This window comes from Ambystoma mexicanum, chromosome 3q, assembly GCF_040938575.1.
Source record: "Ambystoma mexicanum isolate Mex_15411 chromosome 3q, UKY_AmexF1_1, whole genome shotgun sequence".
NCBI classification, from domain to species: Eukaryota; Metazoa; Chordata; class Amphibia; order Caudata; family Ambystomatidae; genus Ambystoma; species Ambystoma mexicanum.
The window spans coordinates 747,234,778-747,252,115 of NC_090926.1; the positions used below are offsets into that span (position 1 = coordinate 747,234,778).

At 45.2% G+C, this 17,338-nt stretch overlaps 1 protein-coding gene across 1 annotated transcript in view; it reads left to right on the forward strand.

The window, feature by feature from the left end:
* Positions 1-17,338, forward strand: part of ZACN (zinc activated ion channel) — a 248,666-nt gene that overhangs the window by 7,365 nt on the left and 223,963 nt on the right. Inside the window, exon 2 of the mRNA XM_069652861.1 lies at positions 6,732-6,941. Coding sequence (XP_069508962.1) covers positions 6,863-6,941 — 79 coding nt within the window. The 5' untranslated portion in view covers positions 6,732-6,862. The remainder of the gene's footprint in view (positions 1-6,731; positions 6,942-17,338) is intronic.

The window sequence follows — 17,338 nt, forward strand, 5'->3', positions numbered from 1 at the left end:
ACAGATCCCTCATTTTCCTGAAGGAAGCGAAGCACTCCCTTCTGTATCTCCACCCAGAAAACACAGCATCCCATAAACTCTCATTCTTAAAGTACAAACTCCTACCCCTCGCTACTTCCCATGGACTAGGAGAGACGCAATAACAGGAGCATTGTCAAAGAGTGCATGCACTAAGATCTTACACTCGGAGAACCAACCCAACCTATTTTCAGAAACCAGTAGATAGTTCAGCCTGGAAGCAGACCTGTTCACAGAGGATCTTAATGCATATACTTTTTCAAAACCATGGCGATCCCTCTATAAATCCACTAATCCTTCATTCGCACAGATCTGCCATAATTTGACAGTGACTCTAGTTGCTCCCCTACTGTGACACCCCGACCTGTCCAGTGCGGTACAGATTACTGCATAAAAGTCCCTTGCCCAGAATAACATGTTCTCTGGGTATTTCTGAAGGTACTCCTCAATAAATTCCAGGGTCTCTAAAGAGTCTGTATTAGGTGTGAAAACCCTCCCATGAACCCGACCTGAGAGAATCAGTGTCCTCCCCTTTGTGTCCCTCACCACCTCAATGCACCTAAGCCCCAGAATAACCTTGATGATTATGCAGACCCTGCAAGAGAACCTGGAATAAAATGAGAAATACCTGTGGCAACCCCATGATTTGGGAAAAGCAGCCTCTGCAGTTGGTGAAAGGTGGCAATGTCCACCTGATGCCTCTGCATGTAGAGCAGGACCTTTCTTGCTTTGGAGGGACAATTCAGGACCCGGACATTCCAGGTCATACATGTGACCCCCCTGTTAGCCATCCCCTCTCTGCCTAAATGTAAGCATTGCACGATGCTGTGAACCCCCCATAATGATTGTGCCCCCCCCCCCGTTCTCGTTGAGGCCGGAGGCTGTGTGCCATCAGCACTATACCAACAGTAACCAAACATCTAACCAGACCCCTCCCCACACCCTGCCTCCGGCCCCACCGTCAACACCAACCTGCCAGTTAGAATCCCGCCTCCCCTCCAACTTATAACCATGTAGTCATTGCATGGGAGCTTCTCAAGGCTTAGCCGCCCCCACCCGCCACCTCTACAGCTTCAGACTACAAAAATAGATCACCCCATCCTCCTGCAATCGCCACCAATGATAAGGGCACTGGCCCTCCACCGGTTCCTTAACCTGGGTCTCTGGGGCAAGGGACTACCATGGCCCCTCCTGTTCCTAGCTGGACCTGTGCCACTGTCCGCATAGCCCAAGAAGTCACTTGCCTCCTGTGGTGATTGAAAAAACAGGGCTTTTCCATTGTGCTCGACTCGCAACCGTGCCGGGCACAACATGGCATATTTGTACCCCTTTGCTTGGAGTCTCTTCTTCACCTCTATAAAACTTTTCTGTAATGCTTGCACCCTTTTGGAGAAATCCGGGAAGAGCCAAATCTGGTCACCATCATAACTGAGGATATCCAAATCCCTGGAACAGCGCAGTATAAAGTCAATGTCACGATAATTAAGAAGTCTGGCGATAATGGGTCTGGGTGGTACCCCCAGCACTGGCGGACACCCGCTGGGTATGTAATGCGCCTTTTCCACCACAAATGCTGACGAGAAGCACGTCCCACTGAGCACCTCAAGTAGCATCCACTCTACCCATTGCTCTATGGGTCCCTTAATCTGATGCCTCCGGCACTCCAACTATTCAGAGGTTATTTTGCCGGGACCTGGATTCCAAGTCGTCCTGCTTCTCCAGCAGCTCTTTGACCACCTTCTTCAGTTCAACCACTTCCTGCGACATCGACACCGATTCATCCTCCACCGTGGACAGGCACTGTTCTGCTTCATCCAGCCGTCGCCATGTCTGTTAAGCCTAACCTGCATATGATTGACCTTGCTGGTGAGGGTGTTCGATTTGCTATCCTGGGAGTTGATACAAGATTGTAACTGCGTCAAAATCCCTTTTATATATCGCAGAGTGTCTGATGAACGTTCCAACCGGGGTTCCAGCACCTCTTCCATGCCTTGCATCCTTTTTTTGTAGCCTGTTTTGACTGAGAGGGTGTGCCATATGGAAGCTTGGACTGTGTCTTTTCATTTTTCCCAATCCTGCCCGCAGCCCAGGAGGTTGGTCCGGGACTTTGAGAAGTATCTAGCTTTGATTAACCTGGTTCAACCCTGTTGCAGCAGCCTACCACCAATGGCAGGGACCACTCCTCAGCCCTCAAAGCCACCAGAAGGCCAAGCCCCCAATCCAATTCCACAGCTCAGGCCGCCAGATAAACGAAAATTCCCAGCCTCCAGGTCTGAATCACATGCCCTGGGGGTCAGTCCCATCAAGTATTGGGGCCATGCACTCAGGTACACCCTTGGAAAAGTATGTGCAGGGCACCTGTTGCACCTGTCCTTCCCCCTTATGGACTAATGGCACCACTCCCCACACCAAACAGTGGTCCCTCTACCCCTGGGAAAGCCTCCCAGTCGTCACTGCCCAAAATAAAGAGTGGCCGTAACACAGATGAAGGTAGCTGCCTCCTGGTTACACCAGAGGCCTCCCCCCCTCAAGGGCATCTTGATTCCCAGGCTGAGGGGTGTAGAAGCTGGCCAGGCCACCACCTCTGTTGTCAGTTTAATAAAGGTTGCAAGAGGGCCAGGCTGGCAGCCACCCTCCAGCCCCACCACAGACTCTCATCGATGTTGCTTGTCTGCCAGCCCACACAGAGCGTGTGCTTGCATCAGCCTCACCAACAGATATAACAGGGGAGCACCCCCGACCTCTGGCTCCTCCTGCTCCTATGTTGCTGCTTAGGACGGATGCTCAGCCCGGGATAAGAGGATATCCGGCGACCGCCCCAGGCAGGCAGTGACGCTGCAGCAGAGCACTCCTTGCACTGCAGAGCATGGGCAGGGAAGCCCAAGCGAGAGAGCCGCCTGTCACAAGGAAGCAGCCTAACAGGTTCCCGGGCAGAGACGTTTTTATGGTAGGGCAAAAAAGGGGCACTTGCCCAGGTCCCCCACCTTGGAGGGGGGCCCCACAAGGCTAGCTAATCTGAAGAAGTAAGATTCCATTGTTCACCAGTCTTAAATGGCACACATCAGGATATTTTATGGGGTGCTGCTGAGGCTCTAAAACAATTGCCTTTCTGTTTTGGCAAGTGCATTCTGCCTTGATCACATCATGTATTGCTTTCTGTGTTCACTGTGGTATACATAGTTTGTGTGTTTCTTATGGCACAACTCTGTTGCATTCTTTCCTTCCTGTGGGAATTATGTTGATCATATGCAATAGGCAATGGTGAAATGCATATTGATAAATTGAGTGCCATAATGGTTCAGAAGTTAGCTCAGTGTGTGAAGCACCCATTGCAGAGATATGTATTCATATGCAAAACTAGAATATCACATTCCAGCAAGGCTGTTTGAGCCTTTGCTATGTCTGAAGTTTATAAACCTGCCTGCATATGCACTTGGTTTTGCAGAACAACATCTGCTATTATCAGCAATGTACCGGTACCAGATAGGGGTTGCTATAAAAACAAACATATCATCTGTATGGTGAAGCTCTAGAAATTGGTCTGTTCAGATGGGCTGTTGTAAAACCTAGGCAATCGCGTCCAACAATGGCATATACTGTGGACCATATGTTGCAGGCCTCAGGCAAACATATTTTAAGGTCTGCTTAATTGACACAAAAAAAAGTTTGCTTTTTGGTAAAAATCAAAGGTTTTTATGCACGTTTATAAATGAAAATGTCATAAGCCATTGTTTTTGAAGTAGTTAAAGCTTTAAAATACAAAATACAAACCCAGATTTAATGTGTTAAATCACATCGATTGGTATGATGATTCTTCTATACTTCCCTTGATGATGAAGAGAAGGAAGCTAGAATCATTCCCCTTTTGCATAACACCCTTCTATAATATATATATATTTTTTTAAATGGTAATGTTTGCTAATGTGATTTGTGTACTTTCCAAGTCCGTTTTTTAATAAAATGAGATTGTTTTAGTTCATGGTAAGAATTGGAAAAGAAAGTGTTCAAATGCAGAAATATGCAGAGTTGGCACAAATCCCAGCTTCACTCCTTCACCCCTTAACCAATGTGTGATGCTGAGCATCTATTTTAATTTTGTATTGCCGAACCTCTCAATATTGCCACTCCCTAAAACTTTCAAAATTGTCAGCCTTCTGAGTGATTGTCTTCTCATGGTATGATCTTCATAAAAGCCTTATTCATGATTTCACTGTGTTAATAGTGAGCATATTTATATCACAAACCACAGGCATTTGTTCCTTTGATATCTAATGGCAACACCTATTTGAAAACCATATCCCACTTATAATCTCTGTCTGGATAAAGACACCTTCCTGCTAGCTTCTAATCTGCCTCCACTATCCATGCTAAGGTATGTGTACTGTTCTCCTTCCTTCCAATTGGTGGTCTCTATCCATGCATGAGCACATTTGCATTCTGTGAGGCAGCTAATGTGAGTTCTGTCTATTATGGGTTAAGTGTACCTTTTACATACCGTCTTGCATTAATACTACAGGCTGCATACCTTCCTGGATGCTATTGATAGAAAGTATCTTGTATTTACTAGAACAGTAACCCCTTTATAGACTGCTAATGTTGGTCTTCAAATGCTACTTGTTTATCATTCTGATTAGAGCAAGAATGAAGAGGGCAAGGGGAATTAAAGGGAGTAAAAGTGCTTATTATGCTGCGAGACAGCATATCAACCAATAGGTTGTGAGCACAACAGGTGGGGGGCACAACCAGTATTCTTGTTCCTTAATTCCTTTTGGTTTGGTGGAGGGGGGCCCCAAAGATGTCCGTGCACAGGGCCCCAAAAGTGCTTAAGATGGCCCTGTTCCCGGGCTTCCCCCAGCAGCGGCGCTGTGCTGCACCGCGTCTGCTGCACGGTGCCGTGCTGCACCGCGTCTGCTGCACGGTGCCCTGGCTCATGTTAGACGTCCCCCGCCAGGCCCCATCACAGCCGCTGCTCTGCTGTAGCCAGAGATGTTGCTGCCTCACCGCAGGGGCATAGGGAGCGCCCACTCCAAGGCCTCCCTTCATGGCTCTCACTTGCCGTACGGATTCACAGTGAGCCTCCCGCCGAGGGGGCGAGAGCAATAGGCTGACAGCGCCCGAGGCCTTCCTCGCTGCGCACATCGGCCAGGATCTCAATTGCAGAGGCCAGTCGCTGCAGCCCTCAGCGCGGACAGCCCTTCAGTTTCGCCTGCAGGGCACAAGGGACGGCTCCCACCTCTCACCGCTCACGTTTCACTAGGCCTCACAGCAGGCGAGCCCACCGTTTCCACCTTGCAGATGATCAGGGGCTGAGGAACCTCGCAGGCAGCTCTTCCATCATGCCAGCAATGCCCACACAGTTGTTACTGGGGCATCTTAGTGTCAATGTTCAGGATAACACAGGATATTTAGCAAATTAGAGGAGCGACCATGGTGCGGCTATCAAGCACCCCCTCGCCCTGCGCTTTCTTAAAGCATGCAACAATAAGGAAACATCTGTTGCCGTAGCAACATTTTTACACATGGCTTTCATAGAAAGGAAGACAGCTAGCCATTCTAGCTAAGAGTTTGGCCTCCTCTAACCTGGATACTGTTCTGTGGCTTTAATGGGATAAGGCATCCCTTTCCTCAGATACTTTCCTCTCTTGATGTTCCTCGATGTTTGTATTCTTTTATTAGAATTATCTTATTATGAGCCTTTTAAAAACCTGCAAAGTAATATGTTCGATATATTATGAATTTTTGATTATGGATTGTATTCTTTTTGACTATGCTTGTTTACCTTTTTCAATCTGATGATATGACACAATTAGGCTCCTTGTTGTTGATTTTATTTTTTTATGTACCATGATGGCTTGGAGCCGAATAAAGGGTTCATTCGGTGATATCAACAGGGAGGCAAAGGATCTGCCTTTACTTAGTGCCAAAGGAATGCCAGCTAGACACTAATGAACAGGAGGTGGGGGGGCAAGCACACATCCATGCTCCAAGCCTTTGCCCATAATGATCTTTTCAGAAGGATGGCCCTTCCTGTACCATCACACCTGAACTCTATCTAGTGTTTGAGTAAAGGGCCCTAATCATGTCCAGATACCGTGATCATTCACCTTCCTGCACAAAGTGCCCCAAATCACATAGCCAAATTCCCTCCATCTTTTTCCACTGTCTTTTTAGGAAGTAGGGAAAGGATCAGGCAGTGGGGACAGAGAACCCACTGCGAAAACTCCATGGTGATACAGGACGTGGATTTCGATTTCCCTCCATTTTAGCAGAGCTAGCCCCCAGATTTCCAGGTACATGTATCTCTCTACACGGCAGAGAGCCAGCCAATGGGGCGGGACTTTATGCAGACACAGAGAGGGGAACAGAGAGAATACTGCATGCCTGGCGCCGCTGCTCCAGTCCCTGTCTCACTGTGTTCTTTAACCTCTAACTTACTGTCAGGCCATGTTTCTTTTCACTTCCCAACCCCACACCCATATTTCTCTTCCAACCTCATCCCCCCTTTCCATCTCCCCTGCCTACTGTTCCACCTTTTTCATCCTCTCTCCTTTACCCCCACAGAGCTTTGCATCAGACTGGAGTTGATATTAAATATTATACAAGAAGCCTGCACTATGCATACATTTTTCCAGTACCCATTTCATAAAATGCAAAAGGATGTCAAAACAACGACTACACAATATAAAGTGAGATTTTGCACTTCTCCATTTCAGCATTAGCAGTGAGGTCAGCCCCATAGACTCATGGGTATATGACCCCTTCCAAGATGTCACGCATGACCTGCCACAGGAAACCACGAGTGATGAGTGAGTGTCCGCCGGAATAAGATGTGGCGACGGGAGGCATGTTAAAGGCTGCCGGAATGCTTGGGGCAGAGATGAGCACCACGAGGGTCCTGCTGGCTCTTCTTCTCACATCCGCAGGTACCGTATGATGGCTCCTTCCCAATAGTTTTACCAGAGGCCTCTGTGAGCGGCAGTACCATCATCTGAGCTGGGATTTGCATGTAACAATTTAAAGCGTTATACAAATTCTAGCATTTTCTCTCTTTAGCTTGACCTATACCAGGGAAATTCCCCAGGGCCTTTGCTGCAATGAGTATCTATGTAAACGCTCCAACGGAATACAGCCATCACTGCATAGTTTCAATGTTGTATAAGAAAACATTAAAAAAAATCAAAAAGCAGCACGTTTTACAATTCTAAATGTTATCAAAATCAATTTGCAGCATACGTTTTTTTTGTCATTTCATTTCTTGATCGATAGTGTTCTCATTATTCCGACGGACCCTGTCCTCATTATCCTCTATCTCTTTTACCATTGAATTTACCGTCTTTTCGGAGGCTATATGTCGAATCTGGTCCCCTCTTTGCTGGACCACATTGACCTTAATCCTTGGGGGCAGTGACTGCTGGGCCAGCGAACCCTTTGGCCTGACCTCCACCCCCCCATAATAGTTACAGCCAGCACTGAAGCAGCACGTTTACCATTGAATGTAGCTTCTTTTCGCGGCTGTACAGCAAATCTGATCACATTTTTGCTTTAGTGGACCACTGTGAACATAATTCTTGGGGGACATGACTGCTGGGTCAGCAAGCCTTTTGAGCTCACTAACACCACAAAGCAGATCGCCATCAGGTGATCAAGATGGATGGTACATAGGTGTGCTGTCATAAAATCGGAAAAAAAGTCGAAAGTCAAAAAAATCGAAAACATAATGCCGAAAAAAAAGGTTGAATGATTTATTTTTTTATTTATATTTATTTTTTGGCTCTTGCATGTAAAAAAAAAGGTTAAAAAAGAGGGGTTGCGGGGAACCCCCCCATTTCGAATAAAAAACGTAATAAAAAAGAAATTCGATTTTATTTTTTTGACATTTTTTTTCTCAATTTTTTGACTTTTGACTTTTTTGTTTTCGATTTTATGACTATAAACTTGGTACATATCCATTGAGCATATTCACAATTGATGGCGAAATGTTGGAAGAAAGTGTAAAACCTGTTACTGTCAATACCTGTTAGTACGATCTCAGACAAACTAGATGTGATGTCCCAAAAGTGATTAAAATACCAGAAAAGTCAAGTGCCAAAATAACCACCATTGCCCTCACTGCCAAAATAACAAATTATTTTCAACCTAGCGATGACACACAGGGGCTTCCTAATTTTTTGCATTCAGTATCACCACCAAACTGGCCTGCTTGGAAAGTAAGCTGACACATGAAATTGTTCAATCTACTTGTCTTCCTAATGGAAATCAACCAACACTTAATGTATCTAACAACTTGCCAATGGGTTCTGAAAATACCACAGAACTGGAAGGAATTATATCCCCTGATATTCTGGCTAAAACACATACACATGGCCTCGCCCAAACTAAAGACTCTCCTGCACCTCTGTGGATCCGTTAAGTAACAATCGAGGTCATTGACATTCACCATCACCATACTAACCCTCAGGACGAAAGCCTCTTACTCACCCCAGACTAACTCCATCTTTAGTAAAGATAACCCATCTGAGGGTCACGGTCCCCCTAAGACGCTTATCATCGCTAATGCATCGAGAATAAAATTACCCGAGCATGAGTGCCCCTCCTCTACAGCACATTTTCAAGCCCTTGATCATTTTGTGACAATGCTGGTCAATAAATGCGAAGGACTAGAACCCATGACTGTTAGTCATACTACCTTACGTAACGCCATCTTCCTTATTTAAATCCATTTTAGAGGGATTGACGATGCCCAGGTTCCCCTCAAATGTGGCGTTCAAGATGAATACCTCCTCCACCATTGAGTCGGTTGATTCTCAAGAACTACGCACCACTTCCATTAAATTAACCTGTTAAGGGTGTGAAGGAAGGGAGCATGATTAATGACTTAACAGTCTATCTCCTGACACAATGATTAGACGCTTCTCTTGTTGTTAAATAAAATAAAATGAGGTTTACTCAGAACACACACAATGTAATCATAAATAAGAAAAGAAACAAAAAGCGTGGGTTTAATGTAACTGGTGCCCAGACAAGTTCTCTAATAAACAATGATCTGGGCAGATACAAAATAGACAGCAGCGCAAAGTCAACTATTACATTATACCCAGGAGGCCATAAAACCATACAAAGAAAGAATACCAAAAACAAAAGAAAGACCAACCGAAACAAAGATCGGAGCTCCTCTATGTCTCCTAATAACGAATCTGATTACTAATTCTAATTTCATCCTCAAGATACTAGACAAAATAGCAACTAACCAACTGCAGAAACAAATAGAAGTTCAGGTAGCATTGCACAAACAACAATCAGGCTTCAGGGCCGTCCATAGTACGGAGACGGCCATGTTAGACCTGCAAAGTCATATGTTGGAGCTAGTTGACAGTGGCAAAACATGGATGCTGATGTTGCTTTGTCTTAGCGCTGCCTTTGATCTGGTAGATCATCAGCTCCTAGTAAAAAGCTGAAAAGAATAGTCAGGTGTTCTACGGTTGCCTTGGACTGGTTTACATCCTTTCTTACGGAGCGCCAAGCCAGAGTGCACTGGGTGGTTATGTTTTCTGAGGCCATATCTGTCATCTGTGGAGTAACTCAGGGAGCAAGTTTATCCCCGCTGCTGTTCAATAAATACATGAGAAGCTTATGTGACTTGTTGGATGAGGTCGGCGTCTTTTTCATAAATTACGCAGACGATATGCAACTTGTTATTGAACTGGAGGGAGATTATACTAGGGACAGTGTCAAAATAGCGCAAGTGTACAGCAAAATAGACCTATGGATGCAGCAAAACTAGATTTGTCTAAATAACATGAAAACGGAGCTCATGATCTTTGGAACCAGCTCAGCTAGGGCCAAATTAGGAGAGGAGTATGAGACCTTCTCAATAAAAGAGGTGAAAATTCATGTTGTGAGCCAGGTTAAGACACTGGGGATGATGGTTAATGCCACAGTCAGCTCAGAGGCTCAGGTTAACTATTTGCACAAAGATACGGCACATCACTTACGTCTCATGAGAGCAATTAGACTGTATCTGAATGAGGAGAACACAGCAACTATTGCGAGAGCCATAGTATTGTCTAGATTGGATTATAGCAATACCTTGTTAATAGGAGCTACTAAAAAAGATCTCGCTAGGTGTCAAGTCATGGAAAATGACACAGCACGGATAGTGAAGAGGATAAAAATCAGAGATCACATAACAATGGCAAGAAAATCTTTGCACTGGCTCGAATGGAGGACAGGGTGAACGTCAAATCTATGACCATCATACATAGGTGCCTGTTCGGAGACGCTCCCCTCGACCTTAAGAATCAATTTGTAAGATACACACCTCTGAGACAGCTACGCTCATCAGACAAAGGACTGCTCAACGTGCCAAGATATAAGCTTAAGGCAGGTATGGGAAGATCCTTTGCAGTGCTTGCCGCGCAAAAGTGGAACAAACTTCCACTCACTCTGCGGCTGGTAGATAATTACCTTACATTCAGGAAAAGCCTGAAGACGTGTCTCTTCAAGTGATTACACCTAGTTAGGAAACTGAGAGCCCAGTTGGGATTACTAATGGTGACCCCGGTAGATATAGTTTATGTTGTATGTCACAAGCGCCCTGATGCCTGCAGGCTGCCGGCGCTATATAAGTATACATAACATAACAATCAGATGCTGTATTGGCAGAAAATGATACCAACATTTTACCCTCTACTAACATCCGGAAATACCTATGTAAAACTGTCCGACAATTTAAGCACCTTCTGGTCTAGACACATGAGACTACGTGATGCTACTCTGGTCCCCGACAGTATTATAAGTACAACAGACAATCCCTTTTCACCGGAAGGTGGAGCAAACTATTCCATACAGATGATATTGCGCCAGACAGAAGTGAAGAATCAACCCAGACGTTTAACCTGCAAGATCAGTAAAAACTACACACAGTCCAGTGGCCACTTGTCTAGGATGCTTACCTCCATTACTGCAGAGGTTGGCCAAATGAACCCCCTAGCGTACGCAAACTATCAATTTACACCTTGAGAAAACTAATTGTGTAGTCAGAATACACAGTCTTTTAGCAGAATCTCAATTGGTCCACTATACTACAATTGCTCCATTGTATGATACTTTTGCGGAGCATACTGAGTGAAGATATTGCAATAGTAGAACAATTGGAGGAATCTTACTGCTCTACTTCAATTGTGCATTTCTATTCTTTTTCCTCTCTAGAATGTGTGCTATCACACACTTGAGATCTATGCAAAAAAGGATACTCTTAATAGGTAGAAAGAGCAGATCCGTCTCATAAGCACATTTAAAGAACAGTCTAATACGACTTCTCGGGGTTGCTTGCAGCATAACCTTGGGCCTCCTGGGCTCCTACTAAAGCAGGAAGAGATAAAATACTACAGCTCAATATTAACATTGACACATAGGGTAAGATGCAGATGATCTCCACATTGGAACCAGAAACCGTAGAACCCATCCCACCTAATAAGTGTAGTTGGCTACATGGCTTTACAACCTCTGCTCCTTAAGCGACCCTAGCAAGCCTTTTTCCATTTTCACCTGGAACACCCGCGGGTTTAAATATTATACTGGCAAGGGTGGCTTTTTGGATGACATAGTGAACTATGTGGTTGCACTACAAGAAACTTGGCTGACAGACTCACTTAAGATGGAAGGCAGACAAACCAATCATTCTCTTGCTATGAAGGGTTGCAGAGGGAGGCACGGTGGAGGTCTTGCAATTTATGTCAGCTACTACATCACCATCACCACCTCTGCTATTGGCTCAGATAGCCTACTGGCTGGAATATTAGTTAGGGGAGACCGGGTCTATGTGATATTTCAGCATTAAAGGGCGAATACAAAAAAGACATTTTTCTTCGGCTGATTTTGTGCGGCCTTTGAAATGCTGAAATATGACATTCTGAACCACCCAACCCTCTGGGAAGACGATACTAGCCCACCCTCTCGTTTTCTGGAAAATCAAGGGAGTTTTATCCCCCTGAACCCACCCTTTCATCACCCAGCCCTTTTCCCTGCCCACCACATTCCCCCTCCTCTCCGACAGTCACGCAAACACACGCTTACCCCCCAAACCCTCCCTCCCCACCACAAACATTCCCCCTCCTTTCCCACACAGACACACACTCACTCACAAACACACACACACCATAACAACACTGGAAACACACTTCCCTCATCTGGCCGCGCATGTCAGTCCCTGCGCGCACTCGTGTACGCAGGGCCGTTGGATTTTGACTGCCGCTCTGAGCGGTGTTTCTAAATCAGTCTTTTTTTTCTACTTTTTTAAAAGCGTTTTTTTCACTGCATACAGAGAAACCGACTGGCATGCAACGGACACTCACAGCGATTAATGTATATGATCCACCTAATACAAGTAATCACTTGAGCACTGTGAAGACTGAAGGCGAATTATTAGATTCATACTGTTTAACTCCGATCATGATGTGTGGGGATTTCAATGCCAGAATACTTGCAAATCATACTTTTTCTTGCTACAGTGATATTTCATGCACTCCTGTAGGGTGCTCTTCCGATGCGAAAGGACTGCAGTGGGCCAACCTACTTTATCTACATGGGTTTACCATGCTGAGCGGTCAATGCCCTGGAGATTGCCCTAGCAGGCACACCAGAGTAGCTGGGAAGCAGGTGTTGGGGTAGAGGTGGTCTTTTCCCACCCCCTTCCGATCCCCGCATCAACGGATCCCGCTTATGCTCGAGGGGAAAGATGTCCCCTTTCCCGCTTACGCGTGATCCGCATTATCTCCCTCTCATTACTAACGAAAGAATCATGTATCCAAGCCTTATCAAAGCTCAAAGACCTATTTGTCTAACACACCGGACGCCATCTTTTACTTGGCCCGAAAATGATCCCTAGAAAGCTATCTCTCCCCCTGCCCAGCGCCTCGCACAAATAGCCCAGGCCTCCCCTGCCTCCTGCCAGCTCTACACAAACTCTGTTCTCATGGAAGTCCAGCCATTTATTGTTGCAATAATTATTATTGCCCAGAAGGAAGTTGAGCTCACTGCACTGTGTGAGACCGGAACATGCCCCTGCTCTTGTGAACATCCGTCTCCACTAACCCTCGACCCGCACCCCACTTTGCCATAACCCGCTTGGCCCAGGCCCCTCTGCTCTTTGATACAGATACACATCTGACCCCTCACAGTGACCAGAGGAGAACACCCACCATAGCCCTAATCCCATACACCAATATATTCTTCCTAAAACTGTATCGTGAGGCATCAGGTAGATTAAAACCCCCCAATTCGGGCACCTGGGTTGGGGCATTAGGTTTATGGGTGCCAAGGTGCAAAGGGTACAATGTAGATATATAACCTGTTAGTGAGCTTTGAAAGTGCTCCTATTCGGGCCAAATGTTTATGATGGTCATTTGTCTCATGCCCTCAGATTCTGTTATTCTAGCCTAGGCAGTCAGGGAATGTATCACTTTGCCGGCATGGCCTTCACCCCGCAGAGATGAGCCCAGCTGACCCACGTGCTGAGGGAGTGACACGCAAGCAACCGCGTATCCAATGTGGCCAGCACCTAAGGATGCATACTGTACTAATGTACCTCACCAATTATATTGTACAATTGTGTACTTATACTTTGGCGTCATCAGTGACGCGTTTGCATCTTACAATGTGCTGCCCATTTAATGCTTGGCAGAGCGCTGTCCGGGCATCAGAGTTCTCTGTGTGCACAATTTATCTTATATAAAACTTTCTTCCACTTCCATCGCCTGGTCTCATTCCCTAGCACCCTAGCAGGGTGTGTCCATTATTCGAGGTTTTGGATATTGTGTCGGGGAATGGGCGCCTTCATAGGCTTCAACCATTGATTATGTCTTTGTAAGTGCTGCCTTGCGCCCCTTATTTGCAGCTATGACAGTACAGTCTAGAGAGGAAAGTGATCATTGGCCTCTCTACACAATCTTTCATCTGGATACTCCCGAATCCACAATTGACAGAACTGGACCTGTTAGTATTAGCACGGGGTTAAATCGCACTAGTTGGAACTCCACCTCGAAAGAGAGAACACTGCTGCTATAATGGGACTGGGTGCACTTATGCTAAATAGTCAATAACATTTTTCAAATATTGGTTCCATCCTAGGTGCAAAGGAATGTATTAAGTGCAACGAGACTACACTACATGGGTGTAATTTTAGAGGCGACAAGGGTGTTTGTCTCGCCAAACTTTTATGGCACACCATTTTGTCCACCTCATTTGGCAGGAGTCCCTTTCATTTAGATGTCATGTCCCCCCCCCCAACATTTTCAGCAAATATTCTCCACCTCCTCACTATCACTAATTTCGAGCTATTCAGTGGCCACATTGAATAGCAGTAATGGGTGTCCTATTATTAAGTCCAACCTTAGCCATAAACGTATGTTTGACAAGGGGATACATGTAGCGAAACATAACCTGAGGCACGATTTACACACGATCACTGGCATGATTTTAGCCACCTCTGAAATCACGCTGCAAGTGCAGTCCAGGAGTGCCTCATATCAGAAATGACTTAGAGCTCACTTTTGTCAACTCAATTTAGACTTGTGGCCTTCCCTTGCGACATGTGCCAATTCAAAAAACGAACGGGCCTTCTGGACGATCATTGTTAAGACGAATGTCCAGGCAGGTATAAGTTTGGATGTCCTTTATTAAGTGAGAACTTCAAAGACAGCAGGCACCCCCTTGAGAGGCAGGCTCCAACTGACTTGCATTGGAACATACAGTAAAGGAAAACACTCCAAATAGAATTACATGGCATCACAATGTAAAGAACTTGAAACATCACTCTGCTATAACTCAACACTGCTGAGTCTTAGTCTAATGCAAATATAACAACGTAAATAAAGAATAGATAAGATTCACCTCAACAATCATAAATAACAATAAAACTACAAGCGCTATAATTAGTGAGGTCTCCCAGGCTGGTTGGATTACATATGTTAACAGCACAATAGGTTAAAGTACAGCGAAAGTGGTAATACCATTACAGATAAATATCAAGGGGACTATCTGCTCTCTGTAGCTGCAAACCCTCCTGGGCTTCCGGCCCTAATGGTATTTGCAATCTTTTGCTGAGAATGAACCTCCCTTTATTGGCGCATACCTTGCATCGACTATTCATAACGCTTAGTTATACAGGAATATTTCCCTCCACTTAGACGGATAGCACCATCATGCCAGTTCATAAAAAGGATACTTGAGATCTACCCTGCACTATAGAATTCTTGCTATGTTGGATGTGCCTGCTAAAATCTACGCACGTGCCCTTTTGAATAATTGGATTGCGGCATGGAGTATTATTCCCTATAAGCAAACAGGATTTCGCCAGAATTCCAGTACTTTTGATAACATGTTAGCTTTGGTCACCGTTGTTGAGACTGCAAGGAAAATCTGCAACCAGCCCATTTACACAGGCTTTATTGATTTCAGTTCTGCATTTGACATGGTAGTTATGACCAAACTCTGGACTAAATTGTGATACAGGAATATTCTGAAGGGGCCTGCTCACCCTGATTATTGCCCTCTATTCCAATTCTAGAGTTAGAATACGTCTAAACGAATTAGGCGCAGTGTCGGACTGGGTGCAGACATGCATAGAATTAAGACAGGGTTGCATTTTGGCCCCCACTCTTTTTTATCTTTATTTGGCAGACCTCACTGCTGTTCTTACATCCAATAAGGCTTGTCCACCTAAAATAGGGGAAATTGTAATAGAGTGATTGGGATATTGTAAGGAAGGCATGGTATCAAAGAGTGAAGGCAGACACAAGTGATCACAGTTCATGGGTGTTTATTGAACTTCAATGGGTTGGTTGAACGCCTATCTAAGCCTAAATCTAAGGATGGGAGCAAGCTACGACCAACAAATAATAATAACGCAGTCCTAGTGGAGACTCTGTCAAACTAAAAGGGTCTATACTAATAAACATATTGCCAATCCTTACTTCTAAATACAAATGGTGTGGAACAATAATGTATGTAAAAAGAAAAAATGTTCAAGAAATAATATATGAGGACGGTTGGACAGTTGGCTTCCATTCCCCATGTTTTCAGCACGGGGCAAGGTGGCATTTTTGAGCTTCGCACTCACTCTGGCTTCTCTGCCACGAGTATACAGTTAAAAGCATAGGTATTAGGGCCTTCTGCCAAAGCCTCTTTCCTAGTAACAGTCTCTTAATGCAGAGGACCTTTTGTAACAAACAAGTTCCTATCCTATCAGGATTTTCACATTCACAATTGGTCTCCCTCAATCGTGCTCGGACCAGGGATCTCCCTCCTTCGGGCTCAGACCCCTTTAGCACAATGTTCACATTTGGTCTCCCTCGATTGGCTCGGACTACTTTAGCACAATTTTCCCAATTGGTCTCCCTCGATCGGCTTGGACCATGGGATCTCACTTTCTAAGTTTCCCTCTTTGTATCAAAAATCAAAGACTTTCGAATGTGCATTGGGTTTTGCTTAAACCATCGCAGGACCACTTCGATTCACTTCACCTATCATTCTTCTACTTTCGTTTCTGTCACTTCTTGGCTGCATACCTTACAGAGACCTTTGATTGAGCACCCACGTGATGCCGGAATCTCTGTCACTGGTATTAAATCTTTCTCCATAATGTTCAAATATCCATCAGCAATTAAGCTTTCATAGCACATTTGACCAATCTGAATTCTTACGCTCTTAATACAATGTTGCTGCTTGAAACCTTGACTTCAGCACAGACCGTCCTTGCATCAGTCTCCCCAACTCACCGGCTGTGTTGATCTCTCTGGTGCTGCTTTGATCTTGGAGTCAAGGACGGTACCACAGCGGCTGCTGTTCCTCCCCGACTCAGTCAGCCGTGCAGGATGGTGCACAATACAGGATTATTCAGTTTGGTTTCCTGGCCTTATGGTTTTTTTAGCTGGTGGATTCTGGAAAGTAGCGGTTTCTCGCTGGAAAGGTCAAGGGTATCTCCCTCCTTACAAAGCCTTCTTGGTTTGCCGTCTTTCTTCCTTTGTTCAGCTGCCATGTTCCTTCATGTGCTTTGCCTTGCTCAGAGTGTGCTGTTATGCTCCGCCTTTTTTCCATGTGGGGAAGCTTAATGTAAGTCAGGTGTGAGTGGTTACCAGTAATTGCCTGACCTTGCCTGACCACAGTAGTGAGACATGTCAGGTACAATGCTCGGCTGTGAGTCTTTTTTCTCCCAAAACAGACTGTCCGGGTGAAAGTGTTTGTGTAGGGAAAGGGGGGTTTAAGTTCCTAAATATCCTACCAGGTAGGATGTGGTAAAGGTGTTACAGGGAGTGGTATACCT